The sequence below is a fragment of the Rattus norvegicus genome, chromosome 9, assembly GCF_021556685.1.
Source record: "Rattus norvegicus strain SHRSP/BbbUtx chromosome 9, alternate assembly SHRSP_T2T, whole genome shotgun sequence".
Lineage (NCBI taxonomy): Eukaryota > Metazoa > Chordata > Mammalia > Rodentia > Muridae > Rattus > Rattus norvegicus.
The window spans coordinates 29,503,316-29,527,414 of NC_141542.1; the positions used below are offsets into that span (position 1 = coordinate 29,503,316).

Here is a 24,099-nt window from a genome sequence, read left to right on the forward strand (position 1 = left end):
CTCAGCACATTGGCTCAGGCTTCCGGAAAGGGTGGGACTTGGGCGCTCGCAGTGAGCGGAAGTTGCGCGTTTATCAACCGGACTACGCAAAACATGCGAAAAGCAGGTTCTAATGCTAAGGCTCGGGCCGACGGTCCCCACCGTGCCACGAAGGGCGGGGATGCGATTGGCGACCGGCCGAAGGGTGAGGGTCTAGGGTTGAGGGGAGCGCGAGGCGTTTGGCTGCGGGAACGGAAAGCCGCCCTGAGCGCCGCAGTTCCATGGAGGGTGATTGGAGGGAGTGCTTCCGGCATTACTTGGGGAGAAGTTTGTTTTTCTAAGAACGCGAGGATGGGTGTTGGGGATTTAGCTCAGTGGTAGAGCGCTTGCCTAGCAAGCGCAAGGCCCTGGGTTCGGTCCCCAGCTCCGAAAAAAAAAAAAAAAAAAAAGAACGCGAGGATGGAGGGGTACAGGAAGGGATATCTCAGTGTGGCCCAGGCCAGTTTCGAATCCTTGGTCTCCCTGCCTCAGCCCCAAGTGCCGGGATTATAGGTGTAAATCTTCAGACCAGGTCTGAGCATATTATTAAAGGTAGGATTCGGGTTTTTCCTAGGTTTAGAAGTGCGGGATGCAGCAAACTGAACTGGATGCATGCTTGGAAATAAAGGATAATCAAACAGCAAAGCAAAAAGTTCGTCGTCGGTCCCCTTACCTCTAAGAAAAGATATTTAGCTAGGTGCACGCCTTTCCCGCACTCAGGAAGCAGAGGCAACCAGGTTCCTGTACACTCCAAACCATCCTGCTCTACATATTCCAGGGGTTCTGGATTTTCCTAATGCTGTGCCAATGGTGACCCCCAGCCCCCAACCATAACATTATTTTTGTTATGGTTACTTCACAACTGGTTTTTGCTACTGTTATGAGTCGCAATGTAAATATCTTTTTTCTGATGTTCTTAGGCAACCCTGTGAAAGGGTCTTTGGATACCTTCCCCAAAGGAATTGAAACTCACAGGTTGACAACCATTGACTGACATATGAGTTCCAAGCTAGCTGGGCAAAATGGAAGCCACTGGAGACCTTTGGGTTCGGACTGCCATGAGAATTAACTCAGGGAGTGATAAGTCAGATTCCTTTTCAGTATGCAAAAAGAAATGGCCTCTGGCCAGGTGGTGGTGGCACACATCTTTAATCCCAGCACTCGGGAGGCGGAGGCAGGCAGATCGGAGTTCGAGGCCTGCCTGGTCTACAGAGGAAGTTCCAGGACAGCCAGAGCTACACAGAGAGATCCTGTCCAGCACCATTACAGGGTAGCACCTTTGCCACCTGTGCTGCCTAGCAACTAATGGTTGCTGTGATGGAGAAAGTTGGAAAGGATGGTATTTGCTATGTATCCGACTGTGTGCGTGGTCGTGTGTGTGTGTGTGTGTGTGTGTGTGTGTGTGTGTGTGTGTGTGTGCGCGCGCGCGCGCGCGCGCGCGCGCGTGTTACAGTGAGGATGTGGAGATCAGAGGACGGCTTTTGTCAGTCTGTTCCCTCCCTGAACCATGTGACTCCAGGCCCTAAGTCAGGTGGTCTGCCTTGGCATCAGGTTCATTTCATCCTCGGGACCTAGCCCGACGAAGTCTTGCCTGCAGTGGGAGGTACTGACCAGACTCATGTGACCTTTTCCTCCAGCAGACACATCTGACATGTCATTTGAGGAGCTGTTGAGATTACAGAGCCAAGTGAAACCCAAGACATCCAAACAATTGGTAGCTGGAAACAACACTAAAACCCAAAGCCCCAGACAACCAGCGTGTGTCTCCGATAAGCACCGGTGAGGAAGGACCAGAGCATGCCCTCCGAGTTAGAAGACACCCAGAGCCCCGACTAGGTGTCTGCAGTGCCCTTGCCCTGACCTCTCCTCTCTCCTCAGGCCTCTGGAAATGTCAGCCAAAGTCCCCGTACCGTTCTTGCGCCAGGTGGTTCCCATCAGCAAAAAGGTGAGGAAAGGGCGGGATGAGAACCTCCCTGGAGACAGGAGACTAAAGAGGAGGTTTATATTCTCTCTGTGTTTCCCAAAGGTCGCCCGGGACCCCCGCTTTGATGATCTGTCAGGGGAATATAACCCTGAAGTGTTTGACAAAACTTACCAGTTCCTGAATGACATCCGGGCCAAGGAGAAACAGGTATGCGGTCTGGAGCTGGTCCGGAAGAGGAAGCCGGGTGGGCCTGGCGGGCAGATCTTCGGCTGGTCGTTGGTTCATCAGTTTTGTGGCTGTGGTCAGATTGCTTGCTCCCTTCGCTTCAGTTACTGTTAAAATGAATGTCCTTTGTAGTTGGCAGTAGCCATTACTAACATCAGCACATGTCTTTGTAACGATTAGGTAACTGCCTTGGCTGTCACCTCTCATAGCCATTGCTTCATCTTGGGAACCATCTCCCTACCTCAAAATAAATAAAATAAATAAACCGATTAAGTAAAATCTTAGATTCAGTTACTTGTTAATCATAGTTATCTGGTGTCCTGTTAAACCTTGGGAATCCTTCCTGTTGGGAACCCCCCTGCCTGTTAACTACCTTTTCCTATCCACCGCTCTGCCTGTTAACTACCTCTTCCTATCCACCCCTCTGCCTATTAACTACCTCTACCAATCCACCCCCCTGCCAGTTAACTACCTCTACCTATCCACCCCTCTGCCAGTTAACTACCTCTACCTATCCACCCCTCTGCCTGTTAACTACCTCTACCTATCCACCCCTCTGCCTGTTAACTACCTCTACCTATCCACCCCTCTGCCTGTTAACTACCTCTACCTATCCACCCCTCTGCCTGTTAACTACCTCTACCTATCCACCCCTCTGCCTGTTAACTACCTCTACCTATCCACCCCTCTGCCTGTTAACTACCTCTACCTATCCACCCCTCTGCCTGTTAACTACCTCTACCTATCCACCCCTCTGCCTGTTAACTACCTCTACCTATCCACCCCTCTGCCTGTTAACTACCTCTACCTATCCACCCCCCTGCCTGTTAACTACCTCTTCCTATCCGCCCCCCTGCCTGTTAACTACCTCTTCCTATCCACCCCTCTGCCTGTTAACTACCTCTTCCTATCCACCCCCCTGCCTGTTAACTACCTCTTCCTATCCACCCCCTGCCTGTTAACTACCTCTTCCTATCCACCCCCCTGCCTGTTAACTACCTCTACCTATCCACCCCCCTGCCTGTTAACTACCTCTTCCTATCCACCGCTCTGCCTGTTAACTACCTCTACCTATCCACCCCTCTGCCTGTTAACTACCTCTACCTATCTACCCCCCTGCCTGTTAACTACCTCTTCCTATCCACCCCTCTGCCTGTTAACTACCTCTTTCTATCCACCTCTCCCACCCCTGTACAGACTCTCATAGCCACTCTTCTGTTCATAAGAACATAGGCTAATTGTCTTGTTGGTCCTAACTGATTACCCCTAGCATAATGTTACTTCAGTGTTTATTGGTTTTAGTGTGTGGGGGGGTCTGCATATGTCACCCCCTTGAGTGTTGGCAGTCAAAATAACTTACTGAGTGTCAGCTCTTTCCTTTATCTCTGGGTTCAGGTTCAAGTCAGACCACTTGGCCTCTGTGGCAAATGGCTTTCCTCACTGGACTGTTTTACTAACTTTGCTTGGTTGGTTTGGTTTTTTCTTTCCTTCCTTCCTTCCTTCCTTCCTTCCTTCCTTCCTTCCTTCTTTCTTTCTTTCTTTCTTTCTTTCTTTTTTTTTTTTTTTTTTGGTTCTTTTTTTCGGAGCTGGGGACCGAACCCAGGGCCCTGCACTTCCTAGGCAAGCGCTCTACCACTGAGCTAAATCCCCAACCCTCTTTCTTTTCTTTTTTTTGTTTTGTTTTGTTTTGTTTTGTTTTGTTTTGTTTTTTGTTTGGTTTTTTTAACAATGTCTCTTGGTAGCTCTGGCTGTCCTAGAACCATGCTTGGCTGCTCTAGTTTTCTTTCTTTCTTTTGTTAATATAAAGATTTATTTATTTATTTCATGTATGTGGGTACACTGTAGCTGTCTTCAGACACACCAGAAGAGGGCATCGGATCCCATTACAGATGGTTGTGAGCCACCATGTGGTTGCTGGGAATTGAACTCAGGACCTTTGAAGAGCAGACAGTGCTCTTAATCTCTGAGCCTAGAAGAGGTACCTGCCTCCCTCCAAACTAGGAATACCCAGTCCCCCACCCCACAAGGTTTCACTATGATGGTTTCTCTAGCTTTGAAGTCACTACTGTCATTTAGGGTGTCACTTCACAATTATAACTTCTTTTTTTTTAAAGATTTATTCATTTATTATACATAAGTACACTGTAGCTGTCCTCAGACACACCAGAAGAGGGCATCGGATCCCATTACAGATGGTTGTGAGCCACCATGTGGTTGCTGGGAATTGAACTCAGGACCTCTGGAAGAGCAGTCGGGGCTCTTAACCACTGAGCCATCTCTCCAGCCCTGCTCTGGTTTTCTAACCATGAGAAGGATAAAAAGGTCTGGCAGTGACGCCTTTAATTCCAGCACTCAGAAGGCAGAGGCAGGAGGATCTCTGTGAGTTGGAGCCCAGCCTGGTTACAGAGTGAGCTGCAGGACAGCCAGGGCTACACAGAGAAACCCTTTCTCAAAAAAACCCTAAAAGACAGATAGACACAGACAGACAGACAGACAGACAGACAGACAGACACACACACACACACACACACACACACACACACACACACACACACAGAGGCAGGGATAAAGATGTAGCTTAGTGGCTAAGAGTATGTAAGCATGAAGGTCTGAGTTCAGATTTCCAAAACCCACATGGAAAGCCTGGTGTGGTCATCGTGCAACCCCAGGGCCTCTGCACATTTGAATGTGTGCAGACACACAAAGACCCACACAGCTATTGTATGGGGTTTGGGGTGGGGGTTGTGAGCTATAGCTCGGTGCTAGCACATGTGTTCATTACTGCGCTGAATGCTCAGCTACGCGGCACCGACGCTGTTAACCTGTTACCCATTCCCAACGTGCAGCTTGTGAAAAGGCAGCTGAAGAAGCACCGCTCAGGGGAGAAGCATGAGAAGCTGCAGCAGCTGCTTCAGCGGATGGTGAGTGGGTGCTGATTGCAGATGGGGTGAGAGCAGTTGGGGCCAGTGCGACTCAGAGTCCCGGCTGGTCAGTTACTCACCCTCCCCACCGCGCCTTCCGCCTTCCGTCCTCAGGAGCAGCAGGAAATGGCGCAGCAGGAGCGCAAGCAGCAGCAGGAGCTGCGCTTGGCCTTGAAGCAAGAGCGGCGGGCTCTGGCCCAGCAAGGCCATCGGCCATACTTCCTGAAGAAATGTGAGTGGGGCAGAGCTCTGGAAAGCCTGGAGGGACAGGCTTGTGGCTGGGTATGGTACTGGGACCCGTGGTAACTTGGAGGGAAGTAGAAAGAGCAGGGCAGGGGCTGGGGATTTAGCTCAGTGGTAGAGCGCTTACCTAGGAAGCGCAAGGCCCTGGGTTCGGTCCCCAGCTCCGAAAAAAAGAACCAAAAAAAAAAAAGAAAGAGCAGGGCAGTGTGTCAGGTGTCCAGCCTTGTATTTCTAGGTAGATGATGTCTGTGGGGGGAGGTTGGGGTGTGGCTTAGTCGTAGCGCACTTGCCTAGTATGCAGGAAGCCTAGGTTCCATCCCTAGCACCGCATAAGACTAGAAGGGGGTGGTGGATGCTTTCGAGAGCGAAGATAGGAGATGGGGAGGTGAAGGTTGTCCTCGGATGCATAAAAGATTGAGACTGATCTGGTCCCAAGGATGGAGGGAGTCAGAGGGAGGGAGGGAGGGAGAGTGAGTCAGTGACTGTCATGTCTGTCCAGGCACAAGGGAGCCCATACTTGGTTTAGTTGAGTAAGACTTGAGTCATAAAAAGTTAGCTCAGGGCTATTGGTGGCGCACACCTTTAGTACCAGCACTTGGGAGGCAGAGGCAGGCAGATCTCTGAGTTTGAGGCCAGCCTGGTCTACATAGTGAGTTCCAGGTCAGACGGGGCTACAAAGTAAGACGGACCTGAAGGAAAAGAAAGTTCGCTTAGGCAGAGGTACTTGACGTTGACAGCCCAGTGCAGCACCCTTGCCCTGGGTTCAATTTCTGGTACTGGGGAAAGGCTCACCTCCTGTAGCCGATGTAGCCTCACCCCCCCCCAACAGAGCCCTGTGCTTAGCAACAGCACATGTGTCTGTCCCCCATACACCAATGAGCTGCCACAGCGTGGCCCAGAATAAGGGGGTCTTGGTGTCGGATCAGGAAATGAGGCCGGCCTTCCTTGCTCCCTCGATCACCAGCTTGCTTCGCTTTCTTCTCATGTAGCTGAGCAGCGCCAGCTGGCCCTAGCTGAGAAGTTCAAGGACCTAAAACGCAGCAAGAAGCTGGAGAGTTTCTTGAGTCGAAAGAGGCGCCGGAATGCAGGCAAAGACAGGAGACATCTCCCTCTGAGCAAGGAGCACTGAGGAAGGAACTGTCCCAGACACCTGGATCTGTGGGACAAGTCTGGGGTTGGCCAGTTCTGGTTCTTTGCTGCACAGAGGCAAGCAGGACATCTGCCACTGATCTGGGCTGACTCAGAAGGCTCTTAGACTGTGTTAGGACTGCAAGCAGCAGGCCTGCAGCCTTTCTGGGATCTGGTCTGTGAATATCTGGTCTCATGTTCTCATCCCAGCCTTGCCTTAAGCCAGTGACTCAAATGAGAAGGGGTGTGGGCTGTGGTCATGTGAGCTTTCAGGGCAGGGACTTCATGTAAGAGCCACTTACATGGAAACGTACTTGTTTCTCCTTGTTTTATTCTGTTTCATTGTTGTTTGGTTTTCAAGACGGGGTTTGTCTACAGCCCTGGCTGTCCTGGAACTCCCTCTGTAGCCCAGGCTGGCCTCAAACTCACTGCCTGCCTCTGCCTCCCAAGGTGTGCGTCAGCACTGCTCGGCGGCTGCTGCTGCTGCTGCTGCTGCTGCTGCTGTCTGTTGCTCTTCAGTTGTGTGTACGTGTCTGTGTGGGTCTGCGCATGGCTGCAGGGACCTTTGGTGCAGCATCGACTTCCCGGTGGAGCTGGAGTCACAGTGCTTGTGAGCTGTCCAGTGCGGGTTCTGGGGACCAAGCTCGAGTCCTCTGTAAGAGTAGAACACACTGACTCTCTGAACCATCTCTACAGCCCCTGTTTTTGTTTTTAATGGGAGCCCTAGAACTGTTGTTTCAGTGGGCTGTGTGTGTGGATCTACAGTGTGAAAAGTCAGATCAGGGGGCCCTCTCTCCATCTTAAATCCTGATGGCCTGGGCCCTGAAAAGATGTCTAAGGGGTGAATCAGCCCTACCGGTGACAGAGTGAGACGTGGGAGGTAGCGTGTTAGTCAGTTTTGCTAGCGTATCCCTGCGAGGCCTCAGGCCATGGCCATTGGCTCCCGTGCTTCAGGGCCCATGTGTAGTAAGGCAGAGCCTCAGCTGCAGCAGTGTCCTGCCTCATGTCCGGATTGTAAGTGTGTCATCAGTGACACCCCCTGGGGACATTCTGTATAAAGGATGTCACTATGATTGTCCGTGTGTGTCTTGGTTAGCTTTCTACTTTTTTTTTTGGTTCTTTTTTTTTCGGAGCTGGGGACCGAACCCAGGGCCTTGCGCTTCCTAGGCAAGCACTCTACCACTGAGCTAAATCCCCAGCCCCAGCTTTCTACTTCTACCAAAAGCAGTCTGGGGAGGAAAGGGTTTATTTTATCTTACGGCTTGTAGCTCACCATGAAGGGAAGTCAGGGGAAGAATTCAGGCAGGAACAGAATAGAGGCCAGGGAGGGACTCTGCCTACTGGCTTGTTCCCCTTGGCTTGCGTGGTTTTCTTTCAATTTTCTTTCCTTTTTTGTTTTTAAGTTTGTCAGGACATGGTTTCTCGGTAGCCATGGCTATCCTGGGACTTACCTTGTAGACCAGGCTGTCCTCAATCTGTTTGCCTCTGCCTCCCAAGTGCTGGGATTAAAGGTGTGCGCCACCAGTGCCTGGCCTCAGCCTGCTTTCTTACACTACCCAGACCAGCTGCCCAGGGGAGGTACCACCCACAGTGACCTGGACCCTCTTAGATCAACCATCAGTCAAGAGAGTGTCCAAGATTCACCTAAAGACCAACCCTATAGAAGCATGCTCCAAGTAAGATTTCTCCTCCCCAGAGGGCCCTACCTGTGTCAAGTCCACATAAAAACTAATTAGTTAGTTCAATGTGTGTTGCTCTTAAAGCGCAGAATAGATTGTTTTCTTCAATTGAGTTTCATATGAGAATGGTTAGCTAGGATTTTTTTTTTTTTAAGATTGTTTTATTTCATGCATGTGAGTGCACTGTCACTGTCTTCAGACACACCAGAAGAGGACATAGGATCCCATTACAGACGGTTGTGAGCCTCCGTGTGGTTGCTGGGAATTAAACTCAGGACTTCTGGAAGAGCACTCAGTGCCCTTAACCACTGAGCCATCTCTCCAGCCCCCTCTTAAATTTTTTAAAAAGATTTATTTATAAGTACACTGTAGCTGTCTTCAGACACACCAGAAGAGGGCATCAGATCTCATTACAGATGGTTGTGAGCCACCATGTGGTTGCTGGGAGTTGAACTCAGGAAGTTCAGTCAGTGATCTTAACCACTGAGCCATCTCTCCAGCCCAAATTAAAATAATTTTAAAATTTAAGAAATAGTGGCAGGAGAGATGACTCACCTCATCCAGAGGTCCTGAGTTCAACTCCCAGCAAGCATGGTGGCTCCCAAGCATCTGTAATGGGATCTGAGGCCCTCTTCCGGTGTGTCTGAAGAGAGTGGCAGTGTACTCACATACATTAAGTAAATAAGTAGTATTTTATGGGGATGGGTGTTTTGCCTGCATGTGTTTGTGTACGTGGGAGCTCAGAGACCATAGAGGGTATTGGATCCCTGGAGCTAGAGTTACGGGCAGTTGTGAGCTGCCACGCGCTTGCTGCCCTCTGAAGTGGGATATGACATATTCTTGTACCCAGTAGTTGAGAGGATGAAATGAATTTGAGGTCAGCTCGGAATCCATACATCTTAGGACAGCCTGAGCTAACATTTCAAGGTCTTGTCCAAAAAGAACCTCAAAAGTATGACTTGGGCCAATAAAAAGCTGTGGTGTCTGCCGTGAAGCAGGGAAGTCTCCTAGGTGACAATGACAGAAACCCGTGACCCTGAGCTCATGCACGTCAGGGGTTAACTTAAAACCAAAGGTATCATGGGACCAGTAGAGCACAGCAAGAGCCCTCCGGGCCTGCAGAGCTGCACACCCTCACTCCCATGCCTTCTGGTTGCCTCATTCTGAACACCTCACTCTCCCACAGCCTGGCTTTCTTCGTCCTTCCTCTAGTCCAGGTCTATCCTGGGTGGCATCCAGCTCCTTCAGTTTGTCTGGCCTTCATGCCCTCTCTTACCACCCGACTCTTATTTGCCCTCTTCTCCGTTACGTTAGTTTTTCCTCATCACTGGTGAGCTTCAGGAACCAAGACTGACTGCTTCCTCCTGTACCCCTGCCGAAACGAGTGCTCCTGGCACTGGGTTTTCTAGACTGTTCTACCCTGGTTCATGTGTACCCAATCCTGCCAAGCATAGCCTCACCCAAGCAGCAGGCTTGCCTGGGGCTAGCCGGAGGCAGGAACCCAAGGGCATGCTGGGCAGCAGTACTTGACTGGGGGGAGGCTAAGAGATGAAGACAGCGACGGGGAAGAGCTTGTGGGAGGCCGAGAGAGAAGCCCGTTCCTTCTAGGACTTCGCAGCCCAGGTCCTGAGCCTTCAGTGGAAGGTGGTCACACTGCGTGTGCTTGCAAAGGCCTCTTCCCTCGTCACCTTTGCTCAAGGTAGGCCCTAGTGAGGGCGGTTAACCCTGGGAGTGGGGGCTAAAACAGACAAGGACTGCCTAGTCACTTCCTAGTCACTCCTCTCCAGCTCTACAGATGAGGGAAACGATGCCCTGTGTGATAACCTGTCCAAATTGTCACATGTCCAAGTGTTCCACCTGCCCAGTCAGCGTCCTGACCACACCCTCCGAGGAGGGACTGAGAGCGAGTCTGGGCTGTTGAGTCCACTGCCTGGACACACCTGCTGTACCTTTGCTCTCTAACCCACCTGCCCAGACCTTGACAAGATTCCTGATGTGTCAGGAGACTGCCTCCATGCCAGAGGCCTCCTTCCCCATCAATTGGGGTGCCCTGTACCCAATTCACCAATCCCTAGTAGTCCCATACAGGTTTTAGCTTCAAATTCCCATGTTTTATTTTCTGTAGAAAGCCCCAGCCTCACCTACCCCAGACCCCATATCCGGGGCTACCGGAAAGTGGAGAAGGTCTGGGTGCCAGTGCAAGAAGCATAAGGCACACCCCGGGATCGAATCTGCAGGGTGTGGAAGGTGAGGGGTGGATTGGGGCCTGACGAGCCAGGGTTCAGGGACTCCGTGTGGGGCTCCATCACAGTTATAGGGACTGCATAGAACAGCATCTGTGGCCGGTCGTCATGGCGTCTCAGCGTGCCCTTGCCCAGGAGGTGCAGGATACAGGAGAGGACGTCAGAGCTCCTGCACGCTGCTCCCCTGCCAAGGCTGCTGACCAGACCCCGAGGAGGACATGGCCCCTTCTCCCAAGCTTCTAGCACCTGATACCAAGAGCAGAAGGAAAGGACAGGTCAAAACCACTGAGCTTACCAAGCTCTGTCTTCTGTGCTAGTCATAAACCCCGGACTGGACGTCCCTAGCACAGCAAGTGTGGCCCAAGCACATGCATCACACACCGAGAGGCTACACTGAGTCAGGTCATTCAAATAAGCCCACCCACCCCCACCTATGGGCATCACCCCCATGTCATGCCTGCCACCGCCTACCAGATGGACGAGCTGATCAATGTGCAAGCCTTCATCCCCATGAGCCTTGAGGATTCGGACAACAAGGCAGTTTAGAAGGTTCCTTCTCTTCTCCAGATTCCGGCCCTCCTCATCCTCAGCCTTCAGGTATGTCTGAGGTGGGATTAGCCACACGTTGCCCCTCCTCGGCCTGGGTTCCTCACTATCATCTCGAATCTTGAGCACCCCTGAAATGAACATTGGTCACTTGCCTGGAAAGGTCCAGAGAAGCTCGTCCCTGTCACAGGGTCTTGGGCCCTGAGTGCATACCTCCTGGTATGTTCTTCTGCTCCTGAAGGTCTAAGGGGCCTCGAGATGAGGTGAGAGGCCCGATTGCCTTGTTAAGCACTTCCGGAGGGAGCTCTGAGAGAGCCTGCAGGCTCTCAACAGACACCGCCTTAGAAGGGATACAAAGCGTTTAAGTCCTCCCCGGAGGCCCTCCCCAGGGATGAGCTGGGGAGGACGGAGGCCAGAGAACAGAAGCCAGTGACAGTGACTATGAAGGAACAGGCAGAGGAGGGGCAGGCCACCTTTAGATGGTTGAGATGCAGCAGCAGCCACATCTGTACTGTGGACACATGTAGAATCTGATCGCCAAACTGCACTTCTGCCCGGCCCTGCCACGTCCACTGCAGTCGCCTGGGTGACTCCTTCTCTAAGCCAGAGTGGCTCTGACCTGAAGAGATGACCGTGAGGGCATGGGAGAAAGGGGAGGGAGGGGCATGCTCTGTCAGGGAGGCTTTGCCTTGATCTCTGCAGTGTACAGCCCCAGGCACTCTGGCTTCTGATCTCAGCTTCCCTAAAAGCCTTGCCTGTCAAGGAGTCAGTCTGTGCCAAGCAGGCTGCAGCCATGCCCTAAGTTATGCAGAGACAAAATTCCCGAGCCAGGAAGACTTGCCTCCCTGCTTGTCTGGGGACTCCTGAGGGGGCTCCTCACTTCACCTGCTCTTGTCTTGTCTAGGATCTGATGTCCAGTGAACACTTTTGAGACTAAATGTGACTAATCAGGAAGGAGTCTCACACTCACTCTTTCTGTTTTCCGAGAGGGTCTCTCTATGTAACTCTGGCTAATCTACAATTCACTGTGCAGACCAGGCTAGACCCAAAACTCTTAAAGATCCAAGTGCCTGCCTCTGGAGTTCTGAGATTAATGGTGTATTCGACTACGCCTGGCCACACACCCACCCCTAAACGCCTATGGCCTCTCTTAGAAGAAGTCTGCCTCTATCCTCCCAATTCCTAAGAGATTCCTGGGGTCTGAACTCCAACAGCAGCCCCACTTCCAGCTAAAACTTAAAGCTCCTCCATTTTCCCACACAGCCATTCTGTCCCCCGAAGGGAATCTTATTTCCTGTATCCTGTACCTCCTGAACAAGGGCAGGCTGAGATGCCATGTTTGAGACATCCAGGTTTCTAACCTCAGCATCTACCCCGACTTCAGGTTCCTTTCTTAGTGATCCACCCTGTCCCCACCCGAGCCTGCTCCAGATGCTTACTCTTGCTGTAGAAGTTGGAGTAGTGGTTGATGGTCCCCCTCAGGTACGAGGGCAGGCATGTCGTAGGATTGAGCATATGGCACACGGAGGCAACAGGCCAGAAACGTGGAGACAGGACAAGCACACACACTTCTGGCATTGTCCCTTCATAATAGCGCTCTTCCTCCTCCTCTAGCTCCTCCTCTCCCTCCCCTTCCTCCTCCTCTCCCTCCTCTTTCTTCCCTTCTTCCTCCTCCTCGTCTGCCATGGCCACAGCTGCTGTCTCTCCGGCAGCGTCTTCCTTCTTGCTCTTGTGTTCCTTGCCACTGTCCTCATGGGCCACCTGAAAGGGAACGAAGCTCACAGATGCTGAAGGCCTCCTACGCACTCCCTGCTCATCCCTTCCCCGGAGCCCACCTGGATCTTCTTTTCTGTGTCTTCCAGCTTCAGGAGCTCCTGGTCGAGCTGCTGGAGCTGGTAAACGTGGAACCGACGCTGCAGCTCCTCTGAGATGTTCAGGGTCTGCAGCATCTGCTGGGGGAGGCGGCCGGGGAAACAGGGACCGATCTGCTCCAGCACGGCCCCCTCCAGCCAGCTGGAGCCTACGCTCAGGAGACGGTCAGCCATGTAGTGTCTGCAGCAAACACAACCAGCCCAGGTCTCAGTGTGGCCAGCATGGCCCAGGTTCTCACTCTGGCCTGCCTGGATATCAGACGCAGGCCATGTGAGCCAGCCCTGCCCCAAAACAGCCAGCCTGCCAGCCTGCCTGCCTGCCTGCCCCGTGCCCTACTCAATAGAGGCGGAAGATCAGATCTAAACTCACTGGTAGTAATGCTCAAAGGTGGTGGCTATCTCCAGGGGAGATAAAATCAGGACAGACTCCAGGCATCGCTGCAACTGTGCCAGCATCTCCATTCCCCGGGCTCCGCCCATCCGGCTGCCTTGGATCCTCTGGTCAATGTGCCGAGCAAACTGCTCACTCACCTGGGAGAGCATGAGAGAACATGGGTGAGCGGGCCAGCGCCTGAGGAGAACATGAGAGAATATGGGTGAGCAGGCCAGTGAAGAGAACGGGGACAGGCAGAGAAAGCAGGGATGACCACCACCATCACCCACTGGTCAGCCTTCTTCACCACTCTCTTTAGGAGGCACTGGGGAAGGAATCCAGACTAAGAAGCACACACGTTACCACAGAACTACAGCTGCAGCCGCATTAACAGTTGTGAAAACTAACAGTTTCATTAACAACTGAAAAAAAAGAACCAGTTCCCCGCCCCCAGCAAGCTATGTCTTCAAATCAAATAACTCAAAAATGAATAAATCAACTGGGGATGGTGGCACACGTCTATGACCCTAGCATTGAGAGGTGGAGGCAGAAGGATCAGGAATTAGGAGGGCAGGGCGGAGAGTATAGCTAGAGTGCTTACAAAGCCCTGGGATCAATCCCTACCACCGCATAAACGGGGGTAATGAGTGGTACATGCCTGAAATGCCAGCGCTCTGGAAACAGAGGCAGAGGATCAGAAGTTCAGAGTCATTCTTGGGCTACATAGTGTGTTTAAGACTAGCCTGGGCTATGTGAGACCCTGCCTTTGAAAGAAGCTGGGCATGGTACCTCAAAACCTTTAATTCTGGCACTTGGGAAACAGGCAGGTGGAACGTTAAGTTCAAAGTCAAGAGGCCAACCAGAGATAGATGCTGAGACTCTGTCTGTCTGTCTGTCTGTCTAGTGCACGTAGTGATTCTTTTCCTAGGCTTCAATATATGGTCATATCCAAAGGACCTGCTCACCACAGCAGAGAGACAGAGGTGGTCCACTCTGGGGAGGCAGGGGAGAGGTTACAGGGAGAGGGCCAGGTGAGGTACGTGAAGGAACGTACATGGGCAGCCCTGAGGAAAGGGAGCCTCAGCAAGGCATCAGCACAGCCATTCCGCATCGCTAGCAAAAAGGCGGCCCGGGGCCCGAACAGCTCAGAGCTCGACTTCTGCAGGATGTAGTAACGCTCGCAGTAGCGGGGTACGAAATCGTCGTCTTTCCAGGATGAGGTGAGAAACTTGTTCACCTGGAAGGAAGGGGATGGAGAGTGAAGAGGCGGTAGTGCCACCAGGGTCCCACCCCTAACTCCACACTGGTGGCTACTCACCTGCTCCTCCACCACAGACCGCCAGCAGCGGGTCAAGTTCCTCATGATGCTGCTCGGAAGGCCGCGGGTGGTCAAGGAGCTCCAGTCATGACTTCTATTTCTGCCCTCTGTGGAGAGAGGCGTGTGTCAGAGGCAAGGACCACAGCCCCTCAGGTTCCCAAGGACAAGCCCCGAAGACCTTTGCCAGCACGCTGTGATGTCTGGCTTTGGGAACTCATGCGCCGAGTATCACTCCTGTTGGAGTCGTCAGTACTCACTGGATTGGGAAATGGCCACCACCGGAGGTGCCGCCTCACAGGGCTCCACGTGGACCAGGAGGTGGGTGAGGCGGCGAACCCGGGAGGAGAAAGCTGCGGCCCGGCTCTGGGGATTGTAGGCAGCCTCCCTGCACTCCAGGTACTGATTCAGCAGCCAGCCTAAGGAACTGGTGCTGTCCTCATCTGGAGGTTGAAAGTAACAAACCTAAGGACGGCTGATCTCTGGGGAAGCAGAGCGGTTGAGCTCACCAAGGGACAGCGAGAGACCAACCACACACACACAAGGACCCAGGGAGAGGAGCATTGCGGCCCGGAAGATGTGGGGATGCAGGCGACAAACACACGTTCTCGTCTAAAAGGCAAAGAGCAGAACCCAGGCGTTTGTAGCTCAGGAACACTGAGGAGCGGGCTGAGGCGTGGGTGGTTACCGGGCGAGGTGATGTTCTGCACCAGGGGGCTGACCAGCGCCTCCCAGCAGGTCTTGCTCAGTGCTAGTGCGGCCTCCTCATCAGGGAGGAAGCGATCTGCAAAATTCTGCTCCTGCCGCAGAGCCCCGTTCAGTCTGGGGAGGACAAGGAAGAGTTCAGGCCCTATGGCTTCTATCACTCTGCATGCAGCCAGCACCCGGGGCAGTATTTCAGAAGAGCCCAGGACTCGCAGCACGCCTCCCTCCCGCACCCAGAGAAAATCTCACCTCAGAACGCTTTGACCGTCCCCAAGCCCTAGGACAGACCTGTCTCCTGGCCTCCTAAGGACCCTCCCATAGTTCCTTTACCCAACCTGGCCTTCCACAGACACACATGCAAGCTCTTACACACCTAGAACTTAGGTGTAGCAGGCTCCGGCGATCCTCAGCTATGTCCTGGCTCCACGCTTGTGCACGAACCATGTAGAAGAGGCGTGTGTGCCGGCACAGCTGCTCTCGGAACACTGGCCAGAAGGTGGGCTTCGGGCCCAGGACCTCCAGGCCCCGGATGCGAGTGTTAATGCCGCCCTGTTAGACACGAGACCTGTAGCATAGGCTTCACCCCTTGAGCCACCCCAGACCCCAGCTCATCTAAAATTCTAAAGGCATCATCAGGATCAGGGCTGCCATGGGGTAGTTTGGGTGACAGACATCTGGGTTTCGTCGTCCTGTTGGGGGGCTCAGAGACCTGTACCAGGAGCCATTCATCACACCCCACCTGCTGACAGCGCTTTATTCGGATCTGGACGATGGGCCAGAATCGGGTTAAATTCTCCAGAAGGATTACTCGGCTAGCATGCGGCATCACGTTCACCTGGTGAGGGGCAGAGAGGGCTGTCTCCTCCTTCTGCGTAGACAGGACTATTAACAGTCACATCAGCCCTCTTGCAAATCCCTCTGTCCTCCACCCCAGGGACACACAGGGCTCCTGACAGAGGCTTTAGTGCCTCTCATCACACAGGTGCAAGGATAATAGACTAGTTTATGTGTGACTCATTGCATGTAGGGCTTGAGAGTTTAGACTCAGAAGGGAAGAGAGAGGTTACCAGGGATGGGCCGGGGCATAGGGGTCCCTACCGCATTGAGTTCTGTATTAACAGAGCTGATGCTGTCGCCCCCACACACCACCACCCAGGCTGGCATGTAGCTTGAGTCCTCACCAGCCACCAGTAGAGTTAGCTGCCTGGGAATGGGGAGGAAGAACCAATGGGAACTGGGACCCCTGTGTCATGTCCACATTCAAGAGCCCAGGTGACTCCGGCAGGACAAATACAGGGCCACCCACGCGTGCATGTGGGAGCGCATTACCTGATGAGGACACCCGGGCGCATGTGCACGGTGATGAAGTGGGAGCCGGCAGTGCCATTTGACTCCCAGTAGGTCTTGGCGTTGCGGTCCGTCAGCCTGCTGGCCCGGTGTGGGTTGGAGGACACCTCTACCTTCTCCCAGTACTTATTTTTCTTCACTTCCGCACTGGAGCCTGGGGGGGGGTGGGGGACGGGGACAGCGGGAAAGGGTAAAGGTCACAGCCAGGTAAGCACAAAGGGGACAATGGGTGATGGTAAATGAAACAGATCAGGGACAGACACTAACCCTGGCACAGATATCTGAGAAACACATCAAAGAACGGGATTTGGATGGGCCGGTGGGTTCGTCTGTGGTCTTCAATCTGGCCCAGCACCATCTGGAGCCAGAACATCAGAGAAAGGAGAGACACAAGGCTCAAGCAAACACACACAGAGGAAAGGTCAAACACTAAGGGAACACACACCTCCAGGCTCACTCGAGCCAACACCCAAACCCTGCCATTGCTCAGAATTCATGTTCTTAGGTAGCTCAGAACCTCCACTTCCTCCTGCCCTTCCTCCTGACCTGGATGCAACCGCCCAGAATATTCGTGGTGAGTTTCCGGTAGAGGTGAGCATGCTTCTCACACTTGAACACCATGTCCCGCAGCTCCTGAGCCAACTCCAGTTTCCCTCGGTGCTTTTCCAGGACCTTGGAGATGGCGTCCCGGGCTCCTAGCTGGTTTAGGATCACCGCATAGTCCCGGCTCGTGGAGGTCAGGCGGTGTAGGAAAAAGATTAGTTCCTGGAGCACCTGAGCGGGGATGTCAATCAAGGGGACAGTGAAGAAAGGGGCAAGCCTCGGCTACATGGATAGCTGGGGTGACTCATGCCCACTCTGTGCTGGGAGCCGAGCAAGGCAGTGTGTGGAAGTAATATAAAAACCAGGTGCAGTTAGAGAAACAAGGTCAAACCTATGGGAAGAGCCTGCTTGCCCTCTGGGGCTCTTAGCCACCGAGTATGTGGGGAACAGGTAGAGGATCCTCAGTTCTTGGACTCAGCTGTGGCTCCCAGGAGCCAGCTGCAGGATTGGTGTTGAGATGTGTAGGCCCCCAGCCCAGACACTTAATGAGGGCTAGAAGGGAAGAGAAGGCCTGAACTTCTCTCTGGTCTAGCTTGGCAACTGAAGGCATCGACTTGAGATACTCATTAACACCATACCTTTGACCCTTCTGAGGCCTCCTGTACCCAGGACCTCTTATAGAAAAGTCTGCTCCCTCACTCCCTCTCTGAAAAGATTTCGTAAAGTTATTTAAATCTTACGTGAGAGTATTTGCCTGCCATTACACCGTGTGTGCATGTGACTAGAAAGAGGTGTCTACCTCCTCCCTAGAACTGGAGTTACAGATGGTTGCGAGCTGTCTGGTGGGTGCTGAGAACTAAATCTGGGTCCTCTACAAGAGCAGCGAGGCTGCTCCCCTTCCTCCTGAAGGCCTGGCTGAAGCCCGCCGAGCTCATTTCTATACGCTTAAGGAAGCAGGGGACAGACTATAGATTAATACAGTGGGTTACCAGCAAGGACGCTCAGACAATGAGAATCAGGTAAGAGCCAGAATTCTCAAGGACTACCTTGTGCCATTTTGACTTGTGAACTTTTCTGAATATTACCTATTTAAAAAACATAAGATTTTCATTTTAAAGGCAAGAACACAAAGACTCTGTTGCATCCTCCAAGCCTCACCCGGGGGTCTGCCTCACTGGGGTCCTCCCACCGCCCAGCATCTCCCCAGAGTGGGACAGGGCTACCTCTCGGTCAGTATTGGGGGACCGAAGGCAGGTCATACAGGCATCCATGGCTTCATGCCAGGGAAGCAGCAGTGCCTCAGGGAAGTTCACCAGCTGCATCAAGATTCTAGGGGGAGAGACAGAAACGGGAAGGTAGAGAGATAATCAGGTTGGTGTGAGGCCTTCCTGTGCTCAGCCCTGCCCCTCACTGCTCTCCCACCTCAGCGCAGTCAGGTGCAGGGCCTTGTTGCTGGCTGGAGTGTCCAGACTCCGCATGAGTGTGAGGAAGGGCTGGGGCTCCTCCTGCAGCTGCAGCAGGCATGGCTTGACCTCATTTTCCTGGGGAGCCTCAGAGCTGAGGGCTCGCTCCAGGTCCACAAGGAGCTTCCCAGATGGGCCCAAGCCCTCCACCAGTTGCCGCAGGGCAGGGCTGGCACTCTGAGATGGGGGATCTTGGGCTGGAGGAACAAGAGTGGGGTAAGAATTGGCAGTACCTGTGTCAGGCAGCTCGTGACCCACTGCAACTCCAGCTCCAGCCATCTGACAGTCTCACTGGCCTACTTGGGGTATCTGCATTCACACGCACGAACCCACACACAGACACATAATTAGAAATAAAATCTTCTAGAAACAATAACTGAACACAGTGGTTCATGCCTGTGGTTCATACATATGGTGGAGACAGCAAGGACCAGGGCAGCAGGAGAACTTGCCCCCCCCCCCCAAAAAAAAAGAAGAAAAGAAAGAGAGATAGAGGAAAGAAAGGAGGAAGAAAAAGTGTGGCGGATGGGTCTACAGAGATGGGTCAAGATTAAGAACACTTGTTTTTCCAGAGGCTCCAGGTTCAATCGCCAGCATCCACTTGGCAGCTCACAACTAATTAGAACCTCAACTCCAGGAGAGCCGACGCCCTCTTCTGGCCTCTGTGGGCACTGCATGGACGTAATAGACACACAATACCCATACGAATAAAATAAAATAAAAATTTTTTTTTGGCTTGGTACTTTTTTTTTTTTTGGTTCTTTTTTTTGGAGCTGGGGACCGAACCCAGGGCCTTGCACTTCCTAGGCAAGCGCTCTACCACTGAGCTAAATCCCCAACCCCGGCTTGGTACTTTTGAGACAGGGTTTCTGTGTAGCCCTGGCTGTCCTGGAATTTGCTCTATAGAGCAGGCTGGCTTCAAACTCAGATATCTGTGTGGGCCACCACACTCAGCTAAAATAAAATCAATTTAAATAAAAGATAAATGACAGCTGAGGAACGACATCTGTAATTGTCTTCGGGTCTAGACACACAGGTACGCACGCGCGCGCACGCACACGCACTCACGTGGACGCACATATAAAGTTTCTGGGACTGTGGGTAGGGTATCTCTTTCAGACAGGACAGCACACTGTTAGAGGAGACCCCCCTGTGACGACACTCTCCCAAAGGCAGGTGTCTCTGCTGCTGTCTGCGGGACACTCACCTTCAGCGCCAGCCTCATCTTCAGAGTCCGTTTCGATCCGGAATAGGTTAAGCTGGTCATCTAGCACAAACGGGCGGTTTCGCTTCCCTACCAGGACTTCGGGGCCGTACTTCCGGTACACATAGCAGTTGAACAGGTCCCTCAAAGCGCTGTCATCAAGTTGTTGAGGCAGAGACAGCATCAGGTCCTGAGCCAACTCAACAGGTACAGTCAGCTCGGGCAGGATCTCAAAGTCCAGAACATGCTGTGGGAAGAAAGTCAGCCCGTAGCAGCTGAACGAGCAGATGGTGAGAGGTCCTCTGGGGGAATGGGGAATCTCCACACACACATCCACCATTCTGAACCTCTGGTAGCTGGCAGCCCACCAACACTTGCATCTTTGAACTTCCCAGACTCCTCCACTGTGGGCCCCTGATGCTATCTGACCTCCACGTCCCCTCCCGAGCTTTGCAAATGTTCCAGTCCAGACCTGTAGGGGGCGCCTCTGAGGAGTGCCTACCTCCCCCTCCAGGAACTCCTGAAGGAGCTCCACCACGTGCTGCCGTTCCTCTGCGTTTAACTTCTTGATGAAGAAGAAGAGCTCCCACCACTCGGCCTGGGTCAAGTGCTCTCTCTCTTCCCTGTCTTCCTCCTCGGGCACCACGTAAGGCTCGGCAAAGAGCTGAGCTATGGGCTTCCAGTGCTGGAATGGCGGGGCTGTGAAAACGGGGCGTGGCAACGGCCAAGTCACTGCCTGCCCAGGTAGGCCTCTGCTTCTCGGCTCAGAGCCAACCCCTCCCCGAGCTCACCTACACCCAGTCCTCCATGGACCATTGCCCCCTGGTCATCAATGTCAACCACATCCTCAATGTCTTCCTCAAAGCCCAAGATCTCAAGCATGTGCCAGTGTACCCAGTAGGTATGGCCTGTCGAATCCCACAACACCTGGAGGATTGGAGCGCGGGAAGAGGGAAGGAGAAGAGGATTTGCTATTAATCAGCTGAGGCCCAACGCTGGGGCTCATGGTCTATAAGGTGACCAAGTAGCAACACTGGCTATAGAATATATAGAATGCATAGACGACAGTGTATATACAGACAGCCCCACCCTCTCTTCAGCAATGGCCTCTACTTCCTTTATTCTAGTTCTGTTTTTACTCTCTTTCAGACGGGGGTCCCAGACTGGCCTCAACATTGCTATGTGGTCACGGCTGGCCTTGAACTCCCATCTTCCTGTCTCTCTCTACCTCCCGAGTTCTGAGACTACAAACATGGCTACCACGCCTGGATCGTCTCTGTCTTTGATATTCAATGCTTCCATCTAGCCTCAAACAGCCATTGCCAAATTCGGATCTACCAGTTTCTTCTTGGGTCCGAACTTCCTTTACTCACATATCCCAAGGGTTCCATGTCCTTTCAACTGTTGATGCCTTTGCCCTTTGGATCTTAACTGAGCCTCTAGTACAGAACACCCAGGCATGCATGCCTTACCCAGAATAGAATTTCAGGGTCTCACTACTGTACAGCCTTTACCTGGACCGGAGGCATGCCGTCGTTGCTCTGTCGGAACTGGCCTTCGTCCCCAGCACTGATCTCCTCGAAATCCTCCAGCATCCGTACCCGCATCCCGGGCCGTAGCGTATCCCGCACATACAAGGCATAGGTGTTGACACTCGCAAATGCGGTGCGCGGGCGAAACCGCCTTGACCTCCTGAAACGCTGGGCACGGGGGCGGAAGAACTCTGTTGGCGGAGGCTGGAAAATGGGAGAGGAGCTCTCTGATCTGCTTGAGGCCCAGTCCCAGCGCATGGCTTGCACCAGCTCGGAGATCAGAGTGCCCATGGCCATACTGAATTCCAGTTCCACCCGGCCCCTCCCAGCATTCAACTCCTCTGGAATGAAGTTGTTCTGGGCATCTTGATCCTCTGCGTTGCCGTTCAGCCGATCCAGGAGGAAGGTGACACATAGGTAGCGTTTCACCAGGGAGAAGAGCAGCCGTCCTGGGACCTATAGAATATACCTTTGACCCTCACCCATCTCATCTTCTGCCCTCTTTCCGGAGCATCCTCTGTGGCAAATCCTCAGCTCCCACTACCCCATATTCCCAAAATACCTGTGGCAGCTGAACGCCCTCGAAGGACATCGGGTGTTCTGTGAGAGTAGCCTGGGCAAACAGTGCAAGCAGAGCGCAGCGGCTGTCAAAATCCAGGTGCTTTTCGATGGCCTCTTGTTGGCTCAGTGACAGAAGGATCTGGGTCCGGGTTCCTGAAACCCATACCTCCAATCAGAAACAACTCCCTAAGCCCAATCTTTCAGGCATCTCTCCTAGCTTTCTACTTACTACCAATCCTTTGCCAGAACTCATTGGGAATGACATATTTTGTTGATTTGCTTCAAGAGCCAAAGTTTACTATCACACATACACACCCAGACACCCAGACACACACACCCAGACACACACACACACACACACACACACACACATTCTGCAACAGTCTAAGATCTTCTTTTGCATAAAAGCTAATGGATTAATATGTTCTTGCTTATTCAATCTCCCCCACCTCCCCAATAAACATTCTCCCCCGCCCCCGCCCCCTCTTTTTTCTTCCAACTTAAAAGTGAATGACAACAGAACCATTACGTACTGATGCAGTCAGAAGGTCCTGTCACAGTGTCCTCTGAATCCCTGAGCCGACCCAGACCCTCTCCTGTTCTCCCTTCCTCCCCAACCTGCCCCTCACCAGCATCATGGGAGGACAGAGCTTGTATCATCCGGCCTGCGCTCCAGCGGATCTGATAATCAGGACTGCTCAACATGTGCATGACCAAGTCCAGAACTCTGCGATCTTTGAAGACGCCCGTGAGGGGTTCAATGCTGGCATAGGCACTGAGTACATGGACCGTGTGAAGGAGCGGGGCAGGAGGAACAGCGCCCACACACTCCTCCAGCTGCCGAAGGGCCCTCTGAATCAAGGACTTCACATCCGTTTCCATCTCCCCCAGCACAGATTTATCGAGGGCCCCAGCCTCTGCAGACTCCTGGGAAGGTCTGATGACTTGGCCATCCTCCCCCAGCATCTTGTGGCAGTTGGCATAGATCTCATCGTCAGTCATCCATAGCAGGATATGCTCAGCCTTGCAGTCCACTTGACTAGAGTCCCCATCATCTCCGCGCCTGAGGATGAGCCAGCGGATCTGATACTCAGGGTGCCCGTTATGGCCAACCCGTTGGCGGATCAATTCATCCGGATATGCGTGCAAGCCAGGCCCCAGGGGCACCCTGAATTCCCTGTAGCGGAGCTCCCCCACCATCCTGGCACCTGAGACACACAAGGAAGAGAGAAGAGGCAAGCTAGAGTGAGAGGGAGGTCAGAAAACAAGGGCATCCAGGAGTTGGAGGAGCAAATGCAGCAACAGCTGTTATGCTGGGTGGGGTAAAGTTGGGCCTGCTTCAGGCCGAGTGAGACCTGGACCGAAGAGAACACTGTGGAGTTTGTTATTCGAGAGCAAAATATTGGAGCTAAAAGGTCTCCAAGGCTTGTAGCCTTGAGTGGGTTTGGTTCTGGACAATGGGAAGGGCAGTGGTCTAGAGCAGTGTTGGGTTTACAAATGAAGCCCAAGATCCTGGGCCAGTAAAGGGAACTTAGGAAAATGGGTGTGTGGAGGCACAGGACTGTGTCAGAGGAGGGATGAAATCTCTAAATTGAAGCACTGGGTGGTCAGGCCCAAAGGAAAGGGCACAGAAATGGCCATCAGCAAAGCTGACAGGCTGGGAGAAGGGGAAGGAATGGAGACATCCATGCCAGAGCTGCGAGGCCGGGGAAAGGGTGCATCAGGGGTCCGATGGATAAGCGGCGCGAGGCTTGGTGGATGGGAATCAAGACCTGAGAAGGTCGGGAACGGGCGTGGTGGGATAGGATGGGGAGGTAGGCCCGATAAAGGAGAGTCCCAAAGCATGGTGGGGAAGGGGACGAGAGGCTCCGCGGGCGATCGGAAGCCCAGAAAAGGGGCAGGGGCCGCGGCGGGGCTCTGGCCACCTCAGAAGTCCACCGGGATCCTGGCGCGAGGCCTGTCCTTTGCAGAGATAGGGACGCGCTGCACACGATGGCGGCTGCTGCGCTGACGAGTGTTTGGGCCCCGCCTGGGCCCCCTGAAGGGGTCTAGGCGCAGAGGAGGGGGCGTGCCTGTGCAGGAGACAGGCGGGCAGAGGGCGTGGCCAGCAGGAGATTTCACGGCGCGCGCCTGCGCACTGCCTGCTGCAGGGTGGAGCCTAGTCCTGGCTAGGGCTTCGGGCGCTCCCAAGCTCCGCCGCCTGCATCAGCCACCGCTCGTTTCCGCCAGATTTAGCGGAAAGCTGGAGGCCCGGGGCT

The 24,099-nt window shown here is 53.2% G+C and overlaps 2 protein-coding genes across 4 annotated transcripts; one reads left to right on the top strand and one right to left on the bottom strand.

Annotated features, from left to right (window-relative positions):
- Positions 1–38: 38 nt before the first annotated feature.
- Positions 39–8,204, top strand: Rrp36 (ribosomal RNA processing 36). Of its 3 annotated transcripts, XM_087564329.1 has the most exons (8): positions 65–184; positions 593–670; positions 1,656–1,797; positions 1,897–1,963; positions 2,045–2,149; positions 5,014–5,088; positions 5,203–5,320; positions 6,321–7,985. In XM_087564329.1, exons 3-8 carry the CDS (start codon positions 1,670–1,672, stop codon positions 6,458–6,460), a joined length of 633 nt encoding a protein of 210 aa, XP_087420455.1. In that variant the 5' UTR covers positions 65–184; positions 593–670; positions 1,656–1,669; the 3' UTR covers positions 6,461–7,985.
- Positions 8,205–10,227: 2,023 nt separating this feature from the next.
- Positions 10,228–23,857, bottom strand: Cul7 (cullin 7). Its single transcript, NM_001426929.1, is given in 26 exon segments — positions 10,228–10,627; positions 10,853–11,058; positions 11,141–11,267; positions 11,401–11,546; positions 12,367–12,688; positions 12,763–12,979; positions 13,169–13,329; positions 14,226–14,408; positions 14,490–14,596; positions 14,747–14,929; positions 15,175–15,308; positions 15,565–15,740; positions 15,931–16,026; positions 16,290–16,395; positions 16,521–16,692; positions 16,806–16,896; positions 17,085–17,312; positions 18,305–18,410; positions 18,504–18,741; positions 19,752–19,995; positions 20,251–20,447; positions 20,540–20,675; positions 21,263–21,736; positions 21,843–21,994; positions 22,471–23,049; positions 23,767–23,857. Coding segments are annotated over 25 exon segments (5,097 nt in total). The 5' UTR covers positions 23,042–23,049; positions 23,767–23,857; the 3' UTR covers positions 10,228–10,303.
- Positions 23,858–24,099: the final 242 nt, after the last annotated feature.